This window comes from Hippoglossus stenolepis, chromosome 8, assembly GCF_022539355.2.
Source record: "Hippoglossus stenolepis isolate QCI-W04-F060 chromosome 8, HSTE1.2, whole genome shotgun sequence".
NCBI lineage: Eukaryota > Metazoa > Chordata > Actinopteri > Pleuronectiformes > Pleuronectidae > Hippoglossus > Hippoglossus stenolepis.
This window is the reverse complement of record NC_061490.1, coordinates 14,262,112-14,287,031: the sequence shown is the minus strand read 5'-3', so window position 1 is coordinate 14,287,031 and position 24,920 is coordinate 14,262,112. Positions and strand designations below refer to the sequence as shown.

At 41.2% G+C, this 24,920-nt stretch overlaps 2 protein-coding genes across 2 annotated transcripts in view; one reads left to right on the top strand and one right to left on the bottom strand.

The window, feature by feature from the left end:
- hdac9b (histone deacetylase 9b) overlaps positions 1-9,244 on the bottom strand; it is a 42,744-nt gene extending 33,500 nt beyond the window's left edge. The window contains exons 1-2 of the mRNA XM_035163724.2: positions 9,110-9,244; positions 6,158-6,215 (exon numbers count right to left, since the gene is read on the bottom strand). The gene's annotated coding sequence lies outside the window, so the exon portion shown is untranslated. The remainder of the gene's footprint in view (positions 1-6,157; positions 6,216-9,109) is intronic.
- Positions 9,245-9,438: 194 nt separating this feature from the next.
- ankrd28b (ankyrin repeat domain 28b) lies at positions 9,439-24,691 on the top strand. Its single transcript, XM_035163716.2, has 28 exons — positions 9,439-9,762; positions 13,525-13,608; positions 14,089-14,167; positions 14,696-14,766; positions 14,855-15,055; positions 16,911-16,998; positions 17,374-17,516; positions 17,683-17,895; positions 18,179-18,257; positions 18,343-18,457; positions 18,677-18,759; positions 18,842-18,905; positions 19,007-19,075; positions 19,160-19,300; positions 19,474-19,585; positions 19,675-19,701; positions 20,217-20,291; positions 20,386-20,587; positions 20,677-20,764; positions 20,851-20,968; positions 21,203-21,422; positions 21,702-21,789; positions 21,881-21,964; positions 22,075-22,220; positions 22,362-22,444; positions 22,612-22,694; positions 22,833-22,924; positions 23,112-24,691. Exons 1-28 carry the CDS (start codon positions 9,736-9,738, stop codon positions 23,393-23,395), a joined length of 3,159 nt encoding a protein of 1,052 aa, XP_035019607.1. The 5' UTR covers positions 9,439-9,735; the 3' UTR covers positions 23,396-24,691.
- The last annotated feature ends 229 nt before the right edge of the window (positions 24,692-24,920 follow it).

The following is a 24,920-nucleotide window of genomic DNA, read 5'->3' as shown; positions in this document are numbered from 1 at the left end:
ACTATTAAACATCATAACTGTACAAAGAAAATTATAACCAAGCAGTGGAGTGTACACTGTTGCCTGGTAACCTAATGCCATGTCGGGAATTCATCTTGCTATGGAACAGAGAACACTTAGAGCCAGAGCCAATAATAGATCCTAGACCTCACAAAAAATAGTTTCAGGGTGTCAACAAGCATGGCCAACACACACGGAGCTGAGAAACAGATCACGAGATGTATGTAGAAGAATCAAATCTCACTCCTCTGTGCGCCTCTACACCAATTTTTGTAAGTGTTGCTGTATTTGCAGCCACTTGTGAAATTATATAACTATTATTCATCTGTCATTTTGCAAGTGAAATGATGGATAGAATGAGGGCTTGTTTCCAAGTGTGAAATCCAGCTAAAGAACACATTATGTCGGCAGGCAGTGGATGCTGGGAACTAATCACCCAAAGTATTTCTTTTCAATGTTTTGGATCATTAAGAATTACACAGATTGCTCCTTCCCAAGAAATATATGCATCGTGACAAAATCTAATGATACATACAATTTTACCAATCACAGCATGGAGTACAATGCTGCATGCTCTCGGTTGGTTTGCTCTAAATGGTCTGTATGAAGTGCTTTACAGTACAGGTTTTCACACAGTGCATCTATGAGCAGCACTTGCTCTATCATACATTGGGGCAATTTAGTGTCTGTATCTTTCCAAAAGAATCACACACAGAATGGGGGAGACTGGGATCGAAATTCCAACCTTCTGGAAGACCCACTCTGCCCCCCGAGCCACAGCCACCATGATATATAGCCTTTATGCTTCCAATAAAAGAAGCTAGACATCCTCACTGTATCAGAAACTGCCACTTGCTATAATGCATTAGTTATAATTAATATAGTTACTTTGCACATGCACTGTATTTTAAACACATTGTACATGTGGTCCTATAGAATGTATTGCACAACTGCCTTAAGTTCCGCTCATCCACTCATTAAATTATAAGCAGCATCAGAAAAATCAGTTATAAAAAAGGGTCATGTCATCAAACATCTAGCATTTACTGTGAAGTGTAAAGGTCTGGTTGGTACAACATAATATAATCATAATAATAATTACTACATTATTGAACCCGTTTAATACGTCACTCGTAAAAAACCATAACCTGGTCACAGCGAGCTCATAAATGTAGTTTGTATCTCTGCTGTGCTTTTATGTGCTTTGCGTGTGGTGTACTCAAATATAGAAGCTCCCCGTGTTAAAGCAGCCTGTCCATGTCAGAGTCATTACACACTATTAATGTGTTATGACATTCCTTGTCATAAATGTCAAATAAAATTGAAGGCAGTTTTATTTTGGCACAGCATCAGATCGGCTCCTTAATGAGCGCTCAATTCATTTACAAGTTATATTCAGTATAATAAAAACCAGCTGTCGCCCATCCAAGTACCGCAGGTGTTAGTGTTACAATGACATAACTGTGCACAAACTCCCACATATCGTACAACTCCACACACACACACATGCAAACACAGGCTTACAATTGTGTTTGCTCGACAATAGCCCGATTGAGGCAGAAGATTGGCTCAGTCATTTCGGCGTGTCATACTTTTCCATCACCCGCCACAGTGTTCTCTTTCTCCGCTGTTTCATGACATGAAGGCAGCCATCCCACTGTCACAGTCAGTGGAGGACGGCACACAAACACAGGAAATAAATCCAAAGTGACAAAGCGTAATTCATCACTTCAGCTGTGAAAAAAAAAAAAGAAAAGGCATTGTATTCTCTCCACTTTGAGTAACAAGCTCACTCTCACTTCTTATGTCATCTCTGCTGGTCGCTGACTGGTGACTCTGTGGTGTCTTTACAACATTTTTACGATTACAAATCTGCCACACACCAACTTTGGGACAATGAAAAGTCACCATTCATTGCACAGCATGGATGCGCCACTCTGCTTCTGCGAAATGCTGCGTGCCAGTTCTATAGCTGAATATGCTAACTTATCAGATCCAGTGAATAATTCACAGATGCCTGCCAAGATTTGTTCTATCGAAAAAACATTTTGTCTCATTAACACATTCCCTGGTACTATGAAATTATGTGTGAGGCTAAGTGTAGGGTGCTGTTGAAATGACTTTCTCTCCATGACACAGCTCAGATGGTACCTGCCCCCTCATGCCATCTGAGCAGTGCAGACATCTGTGAGCAGCAACCTGCCAAGAACAAGTCTAATGTAAAAATATGATAAATATTCTGAAATGGAAAGACGGCTGAAGGGTCATTCGGAGTGGCTGTGAAAGGCTTTCATGTCAAGTACGAGCAGTGTTTTTCTTGTGTCTAAGTGAAAATGTCATGTGTACACTGGAGGGTTTGTGGTTCGTGTGTTTTCCTATTACCTTGCTCAAAGAAGATTGAAGTGCCCTCACGGTGTGACAACTGTGGAAAGCTAACCAGCCACTAAGACATCTGCTACAAGTTTTTGTTGGAGTGACAGGGCCTTCGGCAAAACAACCGAGGACCAAACTGACATTATAATAAATCCCTCGACTACAAGTCAGTGAGCTTTCATGTACTCACTGACGATGAAAAAAAAACAGACTCTCTTTTTTTTAACTGTTCCTCGACACGTTCACGTCTTCGTGTGTTTGTGGTGACAGCACCGGTTCTTATCTGTAAAAGATTATATATGTAGAAAAGAAGATGAATAGTTGTCTTCATCACACACTGTATATTAGAGCCTGAGCGGTATAGAGTTTTGGGGGCTGAGTCTGATACCAATATCAGGGAGTAAAACAATTTGGATACAACCCATGTACCAATATATATATTTTAAAAAAGAACTTGGCCATGATTCCTAAGATGTCATTATCAAACCCTTATGTAAAAGATATTTTACAGTTTAACCATAAACTTGAAAAATAACTAGAAATGAAGAGAAAACACAAATAGAACCAATTATGTAGAGCTTGATTTAGATAATAATCTTTTTTCAGGGTAAAATGTAAACATAACTGAACATCATTATCTGCATTGTTTATTCTGTAAATAAAACGTTTTCATATCAGCACATATCAGCAAACAGAAACACAGATACCGATATGCCTGTTATGATAAGTCTCATATCGGCAAAATTCTTATCGGCCAACTAATAAAAAACAGTCAGGTTAGACTGTGTATAAATGTACACCATACAGTCTGCAGTAAAATGCTTCTCTCCACAGACTGTGGATATTGCAAGTACATACAAAAGATATATAAACCTTGTATAAAGCAGATTTACTAATTGAAAAACATAAAGGAGTAAAATGGGAAGCCAAATGTACATAAGCATGTACTTAAAAGGTGGACAGGGAACATGGGGTGTAAATATTCAGCAATACAGGACATAGCAAAGCAGAACAAAGCATGATTGTAAAGGATAGAAATATAGCTACGTTTGAGAACAGAGTATATTTACTGTTACGGGTTGGTTTATAGCCTACAATTTGTGATGGTGTATTGGCAGTATATTGTGCAGAACATGCTTCAGTAAATGATGTGACTACTTCTTCCACCACTAGATATAAAGTGATGTAGAGCAGCTCTGAGGATTATGTAAGTCAGTGGGTAGTAGTGGGGATGCACATCACACAGCTCACAATCCCAGGAGACGGTTCTATCCTATTCAGTTTCTTATTTAACAGCTATTTTCAAATATTAATCAACTCAAGTCATGGGTGTAGCGACAGGATGCGAGGAGGCTGATGAACTGACGGGTTTTGGAATGACTTTTTACACATCAACCACGTTTGGTGAGATCATTATAAACAAGTGTATTTATAGAAAGCGGTTTACACTATAATACACTACATCTCGAACACAATAACAGTCAATACGGTTTATACACTAGCATTCTGGGATCTGCTTTTAGAAATCGATTATAAAATGACCACCTGTGTATTAATGCACCGACCTTCCAACTTGTTTCGCTATCTAGTATAATCTACGACAATACAGTTAACATAAAGATACACAGTATATATATATATATATATATATATATTATAGAAGACATTTTAAACATTATTTTAAGATGGTAGTTCCAGTCCTTCCGTGTGACTGGCTGAGCCGCATTCAAAACATTGTAAAGTCTTTATTTAACTGTAAGCTAAATATAATTAATAACCCATGTTTTCACTGTTTTACCCATAACTGTGGTTTTATAAAAAGAACCATGTTACTTAAAATAATGAATTCTAAGCGTGAACAGTAAAACCTTTCTCTGAAACATACAATAAATTAACATACACATCACGTCCAATTTGAGCTACAGGGGAAACATTCAGTGTAGCTACCTTGAGGACTGAGCTGAGGGTATTGGTGGGTGTGCAACTCGACAGGGAGGACGTGCTGGACCTGACGGCATGACGACTGAACGAGCTATAAATACTCTTGTTTTGTCGAGAGGGGGGACGATATAAAATCCGAGCCAAGGCACTGACAGCCTGAGCGACCTGTCTGCCCGATTGTCCTCTGATAATCTCTGTGATGGAGAGACGAGGTCAGCTTCGGCCGCCGTCTGTCCTCAGCATGTGAACCAGACTGCCCACCAAATTCGTCAATCACGTCCCTGGTGATATATGCAATACCCTGTTCATGTAATAGACTGGCTTGCATGTAAATAATAAGTGCAACTTACTCTAACCATACAGTGTTTTATTCCTATTATTTTAAACTGTTGTAGTGTTTTTCTCCCCCCTCACATAACAATAATAATAATAATGAATGCACCAGGAATTGTGATAATAGGGCTATGAGAGCTCACTGCGTGTAAAGAGGCTGTTATTTGCTTGTTATTGCATAACATAAAAATCCTAAATGTGAATGCTATGACAGCTGCATCCACAGATTACAGTCTGCAATGGTGCACCTCCTAAAAATAGCACCTGTGGCTCCACAGGCCCAAAGAAATATCATTAAAATGGAAACAGTGTCATCTACTGGTCATACTACACATTGTCATGAGCTTGGACTATACTGGGAACTTTGGGGAAACGTGTTTGGCCTTGTGGCATCAGTTGCTGTTGTGCAACTGCAATAATATTTATGAATTGCAAATTGATTGGTAAATTCCATCATATATGTTGCTCAGTGGTTGATCAGACAGCTTTGTAGATTCATCATTTTGAATTTGAGAGGTAACAATGAGCCGTGAAGATGCCACCTGAGAACGTTCCCACTCTTCAGGTTATTGAAATACCAACTGGTGGGAATTTTTGTTAAAGAAACGGAGATGCTTTTATCCCAACCAAAAAGCAAGGCCTGACTGAGTGTGTGATTAGCAGAGATTATATGCAGATTTGTCATCGTCATAAATCTACCGCTGTCCACGGTCTCACATTTTTATTTGTCACTTCAAAGCATTCTTCAGTCGCTCTCCTTCGTTTACTGTTTGGCCCAGTGGACAAATGTCTTCCCGCTAGAAGAGGAACAAAGCACCTCTCTTGTGCTCTGTTCACCTGTTTCCCACATCAGTGCCCATCACATGTCACATTAGAGTTTGGATGTTTGGATACAGCTTCATGATCATTTGCCTTGAAATATTCTGTTCTTGCCTTATTATACATTTAGACCTTTGACAAGCAGGAACACAACACATCAATTGTGATTTATCTGCTGATTACGAGGTCTCTGGCTCTACGTGAACACTCCAGCAGTGGTGGTGGGAAATTAAATTCTCTCTCTTCTCATCTTGCCACTGTCCTACAGCAGCTGGGACGGACCCAGTGGGTGCACCACTCTCATTCCAGGACCCCGACGGCCCAGCTGTTTGCTATCCCTCATCCTGACGGCTGGTCATACAGGGGCACAGGCGAACATCAGCGAATCTGACGTGTGATCCTGCATGCCTGTCACTGTGGCTGACTCATTGCCGTGCAGGACCTCACAGCTGGCACCTACACGCTAAGGACCATGTCATTTCTGAGCAGCAGATAAGACTGTCATGATAAATCTTCACAAATATATAACTATCATATCGCCGAGATATTAAATTGTAAATTTGCAGTTACCGTGGCAACAAAAGCAACTTTATCAACTGGTAAAGTAAATCTGCTGTCCCCCCCAAAAGGTTCTGTATAATGTATTCATCAGTGTTACTTCTCTGTGATGAGGGTGTCTGATGACACTCACCTTTTCTTTAAACCTCTATACTTGGGGGAGAACTGGGAGGACATCTTCCATTGGCTATCTGTGAAAAAGAGAGAGATGCCGATGAAGAATTGTCTCACTTTTACTGTGATGCACTGACGAGCAACCAATAAGAAAAAGCGGGTTTAGTGTGGGAAACAAGGAGAAGACAAGAAATCAATTGTAGGAGTTGTAGTTTCAGTGTATTGCTAGTTTGGCCCGGCTGTACATCAATTATTACTTTCAGGAGATCTCCAGAAAGTTTTTTGCGAGATCCTTTTGTAGCCTAATAAGGCGTTTATTAAATGTCTGCATGTTTTGTTAAGCACCTTAAAGGAATACTGAATACTGCTCAGTCAACACAGGTCCTGCACCATCTTGTCCACTCCTCTCCCTCTCTTTCCTTTTCTCAGTGCCCACATGAACTACCTGCTGCACAACAGCGCCGACTAGCTGCAATAACTGATATAAGCATATCAGATGAAAAAGGCGAAAATAGAATCTTAAATTAAGTTGATCGTCCAAACAGAATATCAACATTACTGTTAACACTAAATAAGTGTCAACAAGATGATGAATATCAATTCAGGGAGAAAAATATATTAAATATACTAAACTAATGTCTGAACAATTACGATGTTTAAACATGTGTTAACACAATTATGTTCACCTATCACAATGTCATTTTTACACAATAAAAGTCTGGTGGTGCTAATTAAATGTGCTCTCTCACTCGCACAGTGAAATATGGCTATTATAAAAATCAAACAGAGAATTAGAAATAAAGTCAACGGGAAACAACGATTATTTAATAAATATATTATTTCAACACAAAAACATTAATGACTATCCACCTTATCACGTTCATAAAGAGCACTCTACCTGGTAATTACTTAAAAAAATGTTCTAATGATTTTACATCATTCCAATTTGTTGATATAATCTTTCTTTCTTTCTCTGTCACTTTCTCCCTCTCTCACACACACACTCATAAAGAGGGCTTTGTAAACACGGAGGGTGTAAACACAGGGGGTCAGAGTGCAGATTTAAAGAGGGGCAGAGATTGGGGAGGTATGTGCATAAGCATCTGTTTTCTTCATTTATGCATTTACTCCTTTGTCTGTAGCTTCTCTTTGGTTTAATTTGGTTCGTGGGAAGCTCTCTCCCAAAATTGGCCTCCCCAGTAAGAAACTATTCCTGGGGTTACTGTGGCCTTCAGGGGGCTTAGGGACAGATCCAGAAGGATTACCCCCAGCAAAGGCAACTAACATTCACCCAAAATGATCAGCATAGCTGCAACAACAGTTTCCCTCTCCCCTTTCTTTGTTTTCAGTGCCTTGAAATGTGAGACTACCCTGGAAAGTTGCCTGGTGAGCAAAATGTACATTCTTACACACGGCCCCCTACCTCCTTCACTCTCAGTCACTGCACCACTTTTTCTTTACTGCTTTACTTAATCTTCACCTCTGCTCCCTGCATCACAGCCTGAAATAGATATGTGGTAGAACTATAAAAGCTGAATAGAAAATGCAGGACTGCAAAAATGTAATAACATGCCACAATATGAGGTGACTGTACAGTACTTTATATAATCTCTTCCACTGGTAATATAGAGGAGCATTGCTGCTCTGTGAACATTTTAATTTAAATGTTCTGTGACAGAACCACTGAAACACAAACAAATTGTACTGTAAACAGAGTGTTTTGTGTCCAAGCCTTTTTGCACTCATTCAAAATGTCATCGCTGCCAGTCCTGTCTTTGGTCTTTATACTGTACACAGGAAATTTCTGACCCACATCATCCACTGTTGTAACATCACCTAACTGATTTAAGCATGGAAGTGCAGACACCCTTATATTCAAAATGATTACTGCACAACCTTCTCATCAGATATTTAATTTTGTCTCGATCTACAACCACTTACACTTAGAGTGCATATTAATTCCTCTAAATTGTTTGAGTTATCGCAAGTTTTATAAATGTTGCAAATGCAAATGCAAAAAAAGATTGTTTAAGGTCTACAATGTACACAAATGTAACTGAATATGTCCATGTAAAAACAAATATCAGCACCTACACTCTGAGCTCAAATGTTGATATTTATATATCTTTTGAGCTTGATGCCCATTATCTACTTTGGAAGCCTGCATGTAGTAGGAGGGGATTTTCACTAGAGGGTGATATTTCACTACATATTGATGTTAGGTCACAGGAGCTGAAACACACTCAGCATTTTCAAAACCACCACCTCCCTGAAAGTTCCTGTTCTCATGAAAGGTCACACACTTCCACATTAGACTCATATACACTGTTGAAATTTACAGTGACGCAATAAGACATGTGTGTGTTTATCAATCAGCAGACTAGGTGTGTTTAAAAGTGTATATATAGTTTATATGTGTTGCACAGGATAATTATTTGATGTGGAAATGATGATATGTGTGTGCATTAAAATCCTTGACAACATTAGCTCCTTTTTAAAGTGAAAATGGAAGAAAACTTGTGATTATAACAACTAGTGCATTTAGTACTGGAACTATACAAAGATGTATGTGTGTCTAGGCCAGGAGGCAAAACTCGAGGAGAGGAAAGTTACATACATATACATATATATATATATATATATATATATATATGTGTGTGTACTGCAGGATATATAGCCTGAATGTATAGTCTACTGACTCACTGTGTACTGTGTGTGCTGTTTATTAAGTTTACAAGCGGCAGAGGCAGAAGCAGCTCCTCAGTAGTTTGTTATTTAAAGATATTGCATTTTTCCCCTTAATTCATTAAGTTGACAAAGGCTTGGGGGGGGGGGGTGACAGGTGTTTTTCAGGAAAGTCCTACGTCTGCTTAATCCTGTCATATTAGCACAACATGTCAGATCTGCTTCATCAGCCTCCATGGGGCCAATTAATCATGTAGCCTGGTTTTTGTGTCAGCAGCGTGGCTACCTCCGGGAAGACGAGTCAGGGGCCTGGCGGTGGTCGTCTGTCCGGTGAAACCTCCTCTTCCTGGGGGAACACAGTTGCCTCCTCTGCGGTGTTGCTCTCGGTTTCAGTGCAACTTCCAGATGAGTCACACTGTGTAAATAGAACAATACGCAGCAGTAGCTTAGCCACGCGGCTCCATGCGTGTATCGAAATGTCGCAGCAAGCGTGTGCTGCAACATGAGTTCACTTCACGTCTGTTACATTTACTAACACTGTCACTCGCAGATATTTATTCTGACGTGAACGTTGTCAGCGACGCGACATCCAGCACAAGCGCGTCTGTCACAGAGCGCTGTTTGGCAACGGCCAATCAGGAGCCTCGTTACTGGCTCGTCCGGCGCGTTTGACCAACGGGATCGCGTCTCTTTGCGGGGTGAAGTATGGTGGCGGCAATGTTGTGGAGTTTCCGCTACTCGTCTGCTGTTCATGCCATAGGTTAGAGAGCTAGCACAAGTAAGCTAGGTTAGCGTCGCGCCAGGCCTCCAGCGAACCAGCGGGAGAGCGACCGAGATCAGACCCAGCTATTCGGGAAGGAGACGACCACCCCATTTATGTGTCTGCATGAGAACAGTTAAAATCCCAGAAATATGGTGGTTCTCAAAATTCGAGACCAGGTAAGCGGTTGTTGTCGCAGGCGGACTGAAGTTTCAGCTAATGCTGGCCGGCTAACGTTTAGCTAGCTGGCCCCCCGATTTCAACACTCGCCAGCGGAATGTAATTGGAGTCTGTCGGGCTATTCACCGAAACGGAAGCGTTTCCCCAAGCGCTAAATAATAAATAGTGACTTGTGAGGGGAAAGGTAGACGCGGGGCTTTGGGCTAAATCATATATGGAGTCATGTTCTTGGTCGATGATTGGTGGCATCACATTTACACCGAGACACATGCTCAAGCGGTGGCTGAGTTGTAGCCAGCTAATGGTCCCGTGTTTATCACCAGCAATTAGCCGGAGCCGGTGCTAAATGTGAAAAAAAAAAAAATAACAACGCAAAACTGAGCTTGAGTTGTTGCTTCCCAGTGATTCAGTGTTTTAACAATAGCCACCATCATGTTGTATGAGGTGATACCTTAACAACCAAAGCGATCTGTTGATTGTATATATATATATATATATGTTTCTTATTTGAGTTTACATCAATTAGATAATGTCTTCGATCACAAGAATATAATGTATATCCCCTTATTAATATTTTAAACAACTCAACCAGTTATTGCAGCAGTCTAAGACGAAGCTGTTGACCAACATGCATGTATTTCTACTGTATAAGTAGTATGCATGCAGGTAAACTGCTGTGTAATGGTTATAAACGCATGAGGAGACTGGCAGTGTCACCGTTTATCAGAGATGTGTCCCCTAACGACATTAACCACTTGTCACCTACGTGTGAAAACGAGAATAGCTGTCTGTTGTCATTCAGAGACGTGTTTTGTACATGCCAGCTATTCTTGTAGCCTATGTACGTGCATGCGTCTTTCATTGTGTGTGTGCTTGAATGATCGTGTGCCTGCCTGGGCTCCTGTGAGCCAGTGGAGTTGCCAAAGAGCTGTCTCCATGGTGATGGTATTAACTAGGCTGGCTTGTATGAGGAGAGGAGGTGCACAGTCGTGCAGCCAAAGAAGCATAGAAAATCTCCTACACCAGTCGTGCAGGACTGGAGCGCTGAAAACAACAAAATGCAGATTTGTCCCTGTCCCTGTCACTGTGGGGGGATATTCAGAGATCGTCGAAATGAAACTGTGTACGAAGCACAAGTGGCTGCTTGTTTCTCTGAATTCATCCTCAGTCACTCTTAACCTTTATTGCACCCGGCAGATATTCATGGGCATTATAATAAGTGAATGAAAGGATTGTCTTATGTTTAAAGTGAGTGTAAGCTACTTACTCCCTTGGATGGTAATGGTAGTCTTTGTCTTCTTAATTCTTAATACTTACTGAGCATCAGTCTGCTGAAATTATTCATGTGGCTCAAATATGTACCAGTGCAAAACATATCGTGTCCTATTAGTTTCAAGACAATTCAAAGAGAATTATCCTTCCTATAATCACGTATGTAAACCTAGAATGGCCGTTGAAACAGCTTGAAATAAATTGTTCACATATTCTTACATTTGTGTAAAACCAAAGACTTGCTGCAAAATAGTTGAATTTATTACATGCAGAGCAGACAGTACATAGTATTGCTCTCAGCCCGAGGGGAAAGGGTTTGACTTGAGTACCATGTGAATGGCCCTGGATAACAATGTGGTTGTGAGCCGCTGAAAACATATTGAGAAGCAGTTCAGACAAAATGAATTGCATCCAAACATAATTGGTTCTACTTCATGGCGTTTGTCAAGCATGTGGCTTAAACGGTGCCGTATGAACTAGATGTCTTCTGCACATGAGGTATTAGAAGCTACACGGCTGCACATTAGCTAATTAGCTGGCCGGGCAGCTTGGTGGGTTAAATGAGGTATGAGATCTTAATGGCCAAATGTACTCTGCACGCTTTATCATTCTGAATGTATGCAGAAAGAAATTCAGCTGTTGGGATTGGTTTTCTGCAGATTTCCCTCTCCAGCTCTTTCAAACAAAGGTGTAGTAAAGACATTTAAAAGGCAATACAAGTTTTCATTCTAGCTGAATATTGCAGCAGGTGATTTTAAACCCTGCTGACGTTTGGCACTTGGTAACTGGAACCTCCTGCTTCGTTAGCTCACGTTTTGTTTTGGATACTTGGGTGCAAATTGCTCATTCAGAGCTTGTAATTGCTCCCATGTAATGGAAGTGCTAGATAATGGCTCACCTGACACACAACATTTAAGTATCACCTAAATTCACAGCTGTTGCTTCTGCAGCTGTAAACTCATCATGATGGCTTAATTAGTTTTTTGGAATAGACATTTAACTAAAGTCAGGAAAGGGTTAAGTTTTTGTGTTAGCCAGGAATGTTCCATCTGGGTCTTTCATGGGTTACCAGTTGCAGCCTCTGGAAGGGATCCCCTGCCCTCACTGTTCTCCCCATCCATGCCAGCCTCCTCCCACAGGCAGTGGAAAACTGCCTGGTCGTACACTCTGCTGGTGTTATAGTGGATCTGATAGGGGAGCACAACAATGTGGAGTTGGACAATATGATGCGTTAAGGTCCACATAATCGAAACACAAATTACTCTAAACTGTTTTACTGTTGATAAGGGCATTGGTTTCAGCATTATTTTTGAAATACTAGATAAGTAAGAGATGTAACATTGTTTAATGAGGGGGGGTGCTAGAAGCTCATAAGTGGTGATAATCTGATCTGCAGCCAGTTTTGTGAAGGACCAGGGCGTCCAGCATTGATAATAATGCTGAATTGTCTCTGGGGCCCCAGACTATTTGTTTATGATTGATGTGCCAAAATGGTTCTTTACCAACAAGTTAATAACGAAACTGTGCTCTCTCTGTCTGTGGGTACTCAGTTCCAATTCAGTCTTTAGGGACCTTGCGGGTGTTGTGAGAGAGCCTCCTCTTACAGGAAGTATTGGCAAAAGGCTGCAACACTGTCACAATGAATCACTTAAGCTACCCACACATGGATAAATATTGCTTTAAATGTTTATGGTTCCAATTACATGTCTCAAAAAACACAGTTAATCTTGGCAGTCTTATTTTTAGGTTTTAATTAAACACACGTGAATGTTTTTGCAAAATGAAAATGAGTAAAAATGATCCAAATATATAAAAATACACAGCAGCATTTTCCCTATGTACACTCCCTAAGAAAGGTGGAGCCAGCTAAAGTACTTTGTAAGAAGCCAGAGCAGGAATGGCATGGTCCTTCATCAGACTTCACAAAGAGAACAACTTTCTCCTTTACCTCAGATTGGTTTCGAAGCCTTGTTTGACTTTCATCATTTTTGCCACTTGTTGAAATGGTGAAGAGGATCAGCTGTGGATAGTTTTCACTAGAGGCCAGTCATGTCAAAGTCAGTCATATGGAGCGCATGGTTTCTGGACCTACATTTCTCTCTGTGCCGCGGTGTGGATGTGGTTTTCTCACCGACCAACATCACAGTACAGAATTAGAAAGTGTCTGCTCAGCGTTTGTCAGAATCGATCCTGACAGTCTGCCTCCATCATCGTCTGACTTGTGGAGTCATCGTTTTTACTGAAAGGCCTCAGTCTCTGCCCTTTTATCAGGATTTTAAAACACAAATATTAAGGGACTTTTTAACAGCCTACACGTGATTGTGTAATCTCGGAGCAAATGAGTCGTGTGTGTATTGTGGTGCTTGATGACGAGGATCCAGAAGTCTCTTTACGGTCTAAGGTCTCCAAGGTCTGACTGAGTGGTTATTGTTTTCTCAAATTTTAGACTGTTGGAGTTTTAGGTCTGACTCAGTCTCTTTCTTTTACAGCCTGCTTTGCTGAAAGCTATTTTCAATGTGGACCCAGATGAAGTACGCTCACTCATATTCAAAAAAGAGGATGTGAATGCACAGGTAATCCCAACAGACTCTACTCTGCATCCGTTTCCTCTTATTCTTGTTATATTTTAAAAACATCCTAACAACACTTATTTTAAAACCTCTTATGCATCATGCAGCTCTTTCAATTAATAGTCACAGAGTACAAAACAGCACATTTTATTGCATTCCTCAAAGTTACTGTTTGGTAAGACCAGATGTTTGTTTCAAAGTATGGCTCGTTTGTACTTGTTTCACTGGAAGTCTTTTCTAGTTACTGAATTTATTTTTCACACTTTTTTTTTTTCTACAAATGTGCGGCTGTTAACAGTAAATTCCAATTTCTCCTCACTAGCATTGTAATGTTACAAACCGCAAAGAAAAGGTGTGGTCTCGTTCCAAAAGATCAGGACCGTATTCCCTTGTATAAAGTAGAGAAAGACTTTAAAGTTAAGATGTAATTGCAAGCTGTTTTCCCACTTTTAATCACAGTCTCTTCTGTTCACATTCCTACAGGACAATGAGAAGCGAACTCCACTGCATGCTGCTGCCTATCTCGGAGATGCAGAAATTATAGAGCTGCTGATTCTTTCAGGTATGGGTTTTAAAACGGAGGCTTTAAGTAATCAAACTTTTCAAGTCAAATTCTATTATATTATTGAAATTGTGTATTTGGTTTCTCACATTGAGCTTGTCTAAATATTCGTTTATAAATACCTGACAGATATTTAGAAGTGTGGTTTAGAAGTGTGGTTCTTCATGATATTTGTACCCACTTAAACATTAGAGAACATCTTAAAGCAATGTCCTGATCACCTGTTATACTCGGTACCATGCACAGAGGCCCTGACATACTTGTTTTTCTTTTCTCAACTTGTCTTGGAGCATAAAGGCATATTTCAAATGTGGCAATCAGCAGAATATTGTTGTGGCCAGATGGTGCATCTGTATTCAATATAGTGAAATATCTCTATGCACACCCTGTGTAGTCTGCTCTCTCTTACAGGTGGAGATGTTACAAAAACAGTCAAAAGGCTTTAATCATTGTTGAAATGTAGCTCTAGATATAGTTTAACTTTATGACCTTCAAACAGCCTCACAACCAATGTCCTGTGACTTGTAGGTGCCAGAGTAAATGCCAAAGATAACAAGTGGCTCACTCCTCTGCACCGGGCTGTGGCCTCCTGCAGTGAGGTATGTGAAATGCTTCTCTTATTCTCTTATCACATCCACGTGTAACACAATCAAACAGTGCACACCTAAATGTGCTGACTTCCTGCAGGAGGCTGTCCAGGTTTTGCTGAAACACTCTGCCGACGTAAACGCCCGAGACAAGAACTGGCAGACGCCGCTCCACATCGCCGCGGCCAATAAGGCTGTACGCTGCGCCGAAGCCCTCGTCCCGCTGCTCAGCAATGTGAATGTGTCGGACAGAGCAGGCCGGACTGCGCTGCACCATGCAGCCTTCAGCGGCCATCTGGAGGTAACTTTAAGCCCTAAAGCAGTGAAAATCTCCTTAAGCAGAAGTCCAGTACATTAATGCACAAAGAGGGGTGAACTGCAGGGATTGTTAACAATAAATACTCTAATGATGAATAAATGCTACTTAAAAGTATTTATTTACATTGCAGCATAGCATTTTTAGGATATGAAATGAAAAGTGTGGCTTGATTATCCCCTCCGGTTCCCCTCTTCTTCTTTGAACAGCTTTAAATCCTTTTCCCATGTAAATCCCACTCACCCCCTTCCCCCCACCCCACTTCCTCATCTCGGTCTATGTATTAGTGACCTCAGTCTTGTCGGATTCATTTCTGGGCTGTACTCTAAGAAGTGCTTAAATACCTTTTTAGTATGTATTTATTTTAATCTTAATGGATACAAAAGTTACATTGATTACCTTCAGAGACAAAAGTTGCACAGTCAGCACTAAAAGGATCGTTGCTGACTGTGTGGCCACACACTCTGACCTGTCTTTATCGTGTTTTAAAGCTTAAATCATCTCAGTGTTCATATTGACGAATACAGTATTATCCTTCCCTCTTGAGAACATGTACCACTTACATTATTGTTGAACCATCCCAACAGGCTTGACGTTGAGTGTGTTACCTTGCTGTTTCTGACAGGAAGTGTTTCTGTGTGCCTCACAAATGTGTAAACACAGTGGGCATTGTACCATATAGAACAAATGAACAATGGCTTCATTTTTGCTCATTTAAGATTCGTGAGATGAAACAACCAAGTTCCCCATATAGCTCTTCCTCTGTAACTCATCACACACAGAGCAGTTAGTTTGAGAAGCATGAAGTCAGCTGTTCCTTTCCTTATAGCAATGATTGGCTCTCTTTGTTTATCTTTAAGTTCTCATGTTTTCACGTTGCATATAAGAGAACTATTTTAACAGCCAATAAAGCTATTTGTACCCACAGTATCTGCTGTCCGCTGTGTAGTCTTACAGGTTTTACATTCCGTTTTAACAAAAAAATCTGAGCTTGAGCCTCTGCTGCATTAGTGTATTGTAAAACCTTGATTAGGTCCGGTGACAATAATAATCCCATTTGATCCGTGAGTCCTTTGCACAAATCCAAAACCAGGTCAAACTGGAGAAACCACAACTCAACAAGAGGTGTACCCGCTCCAATGAACCAGTCAGAATTTGTTTAGAAAATAACAAATTTGCAGATAAAGGTTTTTCCCCACATGGTTGCAGACTGATACTTCAGGCAGGCAAGACATAAATTGTGGTCACACAGTCGAGGACACTATGTGCACAAACAGCGCATGCCCAATCACATGCCTGCATGCAAATAACTCATTGCCTTCACATACTCGCAGGCAAATTATTTATCTTGAGGGTGAAAATGTCTTGTCTGAACATATGTCAATGCAAATCAATGCATAAAAATGTTCAGAGAGTTTAAGTTGTTTTAAATACAAATACAGAGATGAGGACATGCAGTTGTAACCAGAGTTCAGTGTCATAACATATGTACACATATGCTGAAACATGGGTACTCTGTGGAAACGTATTGCTTAATATCTTGTTGATTCATCTGTATTCAGTGTATGCAAGGACAAAACGTTTATTGACCAACATTTGCTCTGCTATTTAAAAATGAACTGAAAGCTCATCTAATTCATCAGATCAGACTAAATTGAAGGTAGCTGTACTCTTGTATGTGGTGTAGACCAGAGGATCAATCTGTTTACTCCAGTATTAAGGCATTAAACACCATATCTACACAGAGACTCAGTGGTAGAAGATCTGGTAGATTTCAGGTTGTAACCTCCCATGACATGTTTCCTGATTCTTCCCTTGTTATTCTGATTGCTGCTTTTAGATGGTGAGGCTGTTGCTCTCCAGAGGAGCAAACATCAATGCCTTTGACAAGAAGGACCGCCGGGCAATCCACTGGGCAGCCTACATGGGTAATAAATTAACCACATGTTTGTTTTTTTACTTTACACTTTATTTTCTTTAGGAGCTCATCTTGTATTCAATGAAAGTGTCCAAGATGTAATCTATACAATTTCACATGGAAATCTTAATATATATACCTTTTTGTTTATATATATTCTGTTTGAGATCTGATTCATTGAACACATATCAGAACACATTATTTTTCTGTGTTGGAGTCAATGTCGGCATTTAGAAAAAACTTTGTTGTGTTTAATTCTGTACAGTAAAAATCCAGTCTGCAGCAAGAACGTTGCCCAGCGCAGTCAAATATCACTGGATGAAATACACAATAAACTCCTGATTACATGTTCATGTAACTAAAATCCTTCTCTCCTTTTCTTCAGGGCACATAGAAGTGGTGAAGCTGCTGGCATCTCACGGAGCCGAGGTGGCCTGCAAAGATAAGAAATCTTACACCCCCCTACATGCTGCAGCCTCCAGTGGAATGATTAGTGTTGTCAAATACCTCCTGGACTTGGGGGTGGATGTAAGTTCCACCCACATGCTCGCTGTCATTACACTGCGGACACTGCAGGATCTTATGATCTGATCAGGAGGGATGTGTTCTGAATAGCGACTCAACATATTTCTATATTATGTGCTATAAGAGTAAAATTTCAGTGCTATAACTCTTCGTTTATCTTGCCGTCTAGATCAATGAGCCCAATGCATACGGCAACACGCCGCTCCATGTGGCCTGCTACAACGGGCAGGATGTGGTGGTGAACGAGCTCATTGAAAGTGGAGCCAACGTCAACCAGGTGAACGAGAAGGGCTTTGCCCCTCTGCATTTTACCGCCGCCTCGCGCCATGGGGCACTTTGTCTTGAACTGCTAGTCTGCAACGGTGCTGACGTCAACATCAAGGTGAGTAAAAACCAGAAAGACTCCTCATGATAACTTGCAGAGGAGCTCATTGTGGTCTAGGAAAGTTAACCGAATTTTAATATATGTATTTATAATCAAGAAGCAGTGATTAAACAGCCACACATGTTGCTTGTGTGTGATTTGAAGTTTTTATTTGTGTTGTAAAGTAATTGGACTAAAACGTAACTGTACCTTTTTTCTGTTGTTCGATAATATGTTATACATCTAAAAGCCATAGTAATGACCAACGCTGTGACACCACCATGTTTTTCTTTGACTCTAGAGTAAAGACGGCAAGACTCCCCTCCACATGACAGCCATCCACGGGAGGTTTTCTAGATCCCAAGCAATCATCGAGAATGGTGAGCTCCTCGACAAATTCAGCCTCGCTGGACAATGAAGTTAAAACTACTTCTTGCTAAGTGCTTTGTTTGTTTCCTCCTGAAGGTGCTGAGATTGACTGTGAAGATAAAAACGGAAACACACCACTGCACATTGCAGCCCGATACGGACACGAGCTCCTCATCAACACCCTCATCTCCAACCGAGCTGACACGGCTAAGTAAGTGAGCCTGGGCCTGCAGCTTTTTCAGCAACGGCTTCAACATTGTGAAAGAGCTGCCTGTTTAAATCTCTCCAAAGCTGACAGGCATCGACCGTTATGTAACTGATACACCGGATTCTGTACAATGTATAGAAAGTTCCTGCCTTGAGTTTAACACCAGGGATATTTTAGTGATACTGGCTAAATCGGCATGATTGTGTATTTTTTTTAATTTAGACGAGGGGTTCACGGGATGTTCCCACTGCATTTGGCTGCTCTCAGTGGATTCTCTGACTGCTGCCGGAAGCTCCTGTCTTCAGGTGAGCAAATCTATACTGTAAAATATCACATACAGTTAACAGTGGATGTAGAATCTTGTTCCTAATATTTCACTCTGCGCAGGCTTTGATATTGATACTCCCGATGACTTTGGAAGGACCTGTTTACATGCTGCAGCTGCTGGAGGGTGAGTACACCTGACAAGTAGGTTTAATATTAACTGTAAGTGTTAAGATAAAGTTTATGAACAAAAATAATATCATTGTGTAAATCTCTTACCCCCTGTAGAAACTTGGAATGTCTCAATCTCCTCCTCAACACGGGTGCAGACTTTAATAGGAAGGACAGCTTTGGCAGGTTCGTACTATTTATCAGTCAAGAGTTTGTTTCAGTCTCTCAGTGAAATTTGAACAGTGAACCGAGCCATGTTTGCTTTTCCAGGACCCCTCTGCACTACGCTGCTGCCAACTGTAACTACCAGTGCCTGTTTGCACTGGTGGGCTCAGGGGCCAGCGTCAATGACCTCGACGAACGTGGCTGTACTCCCCTCCACTACGCCGCCGCCTCTGACACAGATGGAAAGTCAGTATACTTAGTAAACTCAGTGTATTAGGGGGTGTTGGCTGAGTGGGAGGCGGGTTATGCTTGAAGGTTTGATGGATGAAAGCTGCACTTTGCATCATTGGTTATGCTAAGTAACAGTTCAAAGATTATCTTGTTTCCTTGACAACAGCCTCTTTGTTGTGTGTGTGCAGGTGCCTGGAATACTTACTGCGGAATGATGCAAATCCAGGGATCCGGGACAATCAGGGCTACAACGCTGTGCACTACGCCTCGGCGTACGGACATCGCCTCTGTCTGGAGCTGGTGAGAACTTCACTCCACAGTTCATGACATAAAACAATCAGCACCACAATATATGTGTTTTCATCACTGCTTCGCCCACTCTTTTACAGATTGCAAGTGAAACACCTCTAGATGTGGTGAGTTGAATTTGTACTTTTTGGGGATGAAAACTACCAGTGGGCCAAGTTGTGATCATGTACTTCCAATACTAGGATTCTGTAACCCCATCACTCAATTACTTGCCACGGCTCAATTACTGCAGGGCACTTTAACAGTTCCGGAAAGAAAGCTGCAACCAGCATTACCACAAGCCAAACAAACACCGCTTTCCAAACAGACAGGTTTAGAAAGGGCACTGCAGTAGTATCTATTAATCTGAAGAAAAAGAAACTGATAATCAATTTAGACATTTCTGTGCAACTGAGTCTCAAAAAACATCATTCCATAATGGTACAAAAGTTAACACAGACACTAAATGCAAGTAATATTCATGTTTTTAGTGCATTTCTCTTATTCCATTACATGATCAGTATAACGTCTTAATGAGATACTTCTGGCCTCTCCACCTGTCGCACAATAGTCTAAATGTCTATGCAACAGATTCCACAGTGAATATTTGTGACGCAGGTTCTAACTTGTGTAATTTGTTCAGCTAATGGAAACCTCAGGGACAGACATCCTGAATGACTCTGATGTCAGAGCTCCGGTCAGCCCCTTGCACCTTGCTGTGAGTATTAAGTATTGTCAGTGTATTATTATTATTATTATCCTCACTCTCAGTTCACTTGTGTTAACTTATTCATTGAAAATGAATCTGTCAGGCGTACCATGGTCACCACCAAGCTATGGAGGTGTTGGTGCAGTCTCTGCTGGATCTTGATGTAAGAAACATCCAGGGACGTACACCCTTAGACCTGGCTGCTTTCAAGGGTCATGTCGAGTGTGTGGATGTTCTAATCAACCAAGGAGCCTCCATCCTCGTCAAAGACTTCACCCTGAAGCGAACCCCCATCCATGCTGCAGGTGGGGACCTCTTCAATTTGCCTACATCCGACTTTTCAGATCTGAACACAGTACGATGAGAGATGCTAACAGGCTCTTTTTCTTTGCAGCTACCAATGGTCATTCAGAATGTTTGCGTTTGCTGATTGGAAATTCTGATCTTCAAAGTGCAGTAGATATTCAAGATGGAAATGGACAGTAAGTGAAGTTTGTTTGTGATTTAGTTTTTTTCACTTTATCTTCTAAAGTAATTGTTAACATAACTTTCTCCTGTTTTTGTTTAGAACACCTCTGATGCTGTCGGTCCTGAGTGGACACACAGATTGTGTTTATTCTCTGTTGAATAAGGGAGCGAGTGTAGAAGCCAAAGACAAGTGGGGGCGGACGGCCCTGCATAGAGGAGTAAGGACATATCACTATTCCTACATACTATACATAGAACTGGCTATTGTGGTAGTTCTTTACGTTGAAACTTTGCATTGCATCCACATTTTGATCTGGATCAAAGCACAAACTTCTTTTCTATTTCTTTAGAAATAACCAACTCATAAACATTTTTTCACCTCTCTTCTTTCACTCAAATCATCATTCAGTGTTTAAAATCAATCGTGAGTAAAATCTGCCTTCTGTCTCCAGGCAGTGACCGGTCACGAGGAATGTGTGGAGGCCTTGCTTCAGCACAGCGCCAACTTCCTGGTGCGAGACTGCAAAGGGCGCACACCGGTCCACCTGGCAGCAGCGTGTGGACACACTGGGGTACTAGGAGGACTGCTGCATGCTGCCCAATCAGTGGAAACTCTCCCTGTCTTAACAGACAACCATGGCTACACCCCACTGCACTGGGCCTGCTACAATGGTACACAGATGAGGCTTAGAAGACCTCTTAAAAACAATCAGTTTAGATATGGGCATGTTAAGCTCTTAAATACACAGATATTGTAGTAAAGTACGTATGTAAATTTGAGCACTTAAGGAAGTGTGGATTTTATTTATTTTTTGTGTTTCATGCTTGTTCTTTAAGTAAATTTTTCTTGCTATTTCTCAATGCATCCATTTTTTTAAAAAAAAAAGCCTTTATGAAGCACCTGGAGATGAAGGCCACTGCATTTAGTGCTTTCTGTGTTCTTTCCTGCAGGTCACGATACATGTGTGGAGGTTTTGTTGGAACAAGAAGTTTTTCACAAGGCCGACGGGAATTCGTTCAGCCCCCTCCACTGTTCTGTGTAAGATCCTCTGCTGACCTCTGTTTCCATCAACGTGCGTGAGGAAAGAATCTTAAACATATTAAATAAATGTCTCTTATCTCTTCCTTAGAATCCACGATAACGAAGGTGCGGCTGAGATGCTGATAGACACTCTGGGCCCTGCCATTGTCAATGCCAAAGACAGTAAAAACAGGTATACGTGGTCATTTAAAGCAAAGTATAACCAGATTTGCAGCCATAAGGTATTTGTGACACAGGATTGCTTGATTTAATATGAGTCTTGTTCTCGTGTTCTTTGTGCAGAACACCCCTGCATGCAGCAGCCTTCACTGACCATGTGGAGTGTCTCCAGCTGCTGCTGAGCCACAACGCTCAGGTCAACAGTATCGACACCACAGGGAAGACGTCGCTCATGATGGCTGCTGAGAATGGCCAGACCAATGCTGTCGGTACGAGAGCTTTTCACCTTTAACCAGCAGCCTGGAAATCTCACTGCGGGATGTTATAGTTGGTGCACTAATGAATAGGTAAACACTGCTGCATTGAATAACTTTAACTTTGCCGTTCTTTTCCTCTGTTGTTGCTGTTAGAACTGCTGGTGAGCAGTGCGAAAGCAGATCTCACTCTGCAGGATGCTGTAAAGAACACTGCACTTCACCTGGCCTGCAGTAAGGTGTGTATGGCCACATGGTGGCACCGTACTCACATTCTACAGCAGTAAATGTACATTATGTTCCATCAAACGTGTTGTAATACTATCAACTGAGTATTTTCTGCACATTTATAAGTTACTTTATATGGTTGTTTTAACATGTATTGCTCTGTACCTGTTTTCGACAGGGACATGAAACCAGTGCCTTGTTGATATTGGAAAAGATTTCAGACAGAAACCTCATAAATGCCACTAATGCCGCCTTACAGACGTATGTATCACCTGTATTACATCAGTGTCTTGTCTTGTGCTGCATCTGAGTGGTGCGATGGAGTGGAAGTGTTTGTCGATAATTCACACAAACATAATGAACAAATTGAAAAATATTGACTTGACATCTTTTTTTAAGGCCTCTACATGTGGCTGCAAGAAACGGTCTGACTGTGGTGGTGCAAGAGCTGCTTGCAAAAGGAGCCAGTGTACTTGCAGTGGATGAAAACGGTAAATTCAATTCTTTATATAATATATCACCTACATATGCTACACAACAATTGAGAAGTGAGCACAACAGAACGTTTTATCCTGTTAACCATACAGTTACTACTTTCTCATTTAAGAGACATAGTAACAGTGTTAGAAACTGAAGCTGTGTGTGACCGTAATAAAATGTGCAACGTCGTTGTTTCAGGTTACACACCCGCCTTGGCTTGTGCCCCCAACAAAGATGTTGCAGACTGCCTCGCCCTCATCCTGGCCACCATGATGCCTGTGTCCCCCTGCACCCCGGCACCCACCCTCCCTTTCAGTGCCATTAACCACTACACCACCAGCCCCTCCAAGAGCGTCACCTTCGACAGCCTGCCCGTGCTGCGTGGCGAGCACAGCTCCTACTGCAGCTTCAACAACGTCAGCCATCACGAGGGCTTCTACAAGGACGAGGAGCTCAACGACTCGGATTCAGAGACGTACTGAGGGACAGGAGGAGGCGATAGAAGCATAAACACACACACACTGTGTCTTAATAAATCACCCACCGCCAGCTTTGGAGGGCAGACGAAGAGAAAAGCCCCCACAGGAGCCTTAAAGAGTCCCCCCCCCACTTAGAAAAAGAGAGCAAGAGAGGGAGGAGGTGCAGCAGGCTGGCCCACACTCATCCCGACCTCATCCAGCACCAGGTGTCCTTCCAGCTGATACAGGACCTTAGTAACCGCTGCTTTACCAACACTGACTTGTTGAGTGCTTGTTGGGCAGACAGCGACATTTGTACGGCAATAACATGCTGAAGAGGGATGGTAGCACTTCACCGAGAGCTAAACTGACAGGGACCAGAAGACGCGGATGCATTTTAACCCAGTTTTAATTGTGTACATGAGATTGAGAAGTTGATGGGTTTATTGGTTCGTTGGGGAAGAGAGATTTCCTTTTTGAAATTTTTTGGGGAGGGAGTTAAATACCGCACACTACGTTTGTCCGAATGCGCTTGTATTTCAAATCTGTAAGTCATACAGGGGGAAAGTCATTTATTTTTTGAGATCAAAATTTTAATATTCCCATGTTCATGTCTTAAACTCCGTATCCTCTCGGAAAAAAAATCTGAATTTCTGACCTGAGTAATTTAAAAACATTTGATATGTGCAACAGGTTATTTTTAAGTTGATCAACCTTACCTTTGTGTATTGACTTGTCCACTGCGGTTTAGTCTTTCAAGAATAAATTATTTGTGTAAGTTTGGTTCCTATTTATGTGTTTATTTTGTGCCTTCATTAGTTACTGAGAGCAGATGGGTGTGTAGAGGCAGCTGTGATGCTCACTAGGTAAGTAATGAAACAACTGTAAGAAGCACTGATCCAACACTGAGCTGTCTGACGCTCGGCTTTGTGAGGAGAAACACTGTAAACCAATGACAGGACAGCGTTTGATTTTCTTCTGTTTGAATGAATTTTTCTTTTGCTCCTATATTAGTCAATGTTTGTTGACGGGTTTTGCTTGCTTTAACTTCAGAAAAAAAGAAACCACTCGATTCTACCGTGATTCAAAAATCCCTTTTCTGTCTGTTGAGAAATCATTTTAACTGGAAATATGTACAATACATTTGCTAGCTTCATTAGAATGGAAAAGATTTTTGTTTCTTTTCCTGGCTTTTTCTTGAAGAGGGATGAAACTAGCATGTATATAGAAATTGTGACTGTGAATTCAAAGCTCCAGTGAATTCTTTCATTACTGAGATTGCTGTATATTTTATGAGTAATAAAGAAATGAGTTATTTAATAATGACCATGAGTCTTTATGGGGTATTGACTTTAACTGTATTAGGTTTATTTCACATCTGAAGCAGCTCAAGTCTTTTCACAAGTGACATTTTTATCACAAGAGGAAAAATCACAGGTGTTCATTTAAGGGCAGGCCTGAAAAGGAGATTTATAATTCTAGTTATCACTATTCATTACCATTAAGACAGCAGTTGAATTTAATACAACCTGTCCCTTAGGATTCAGTT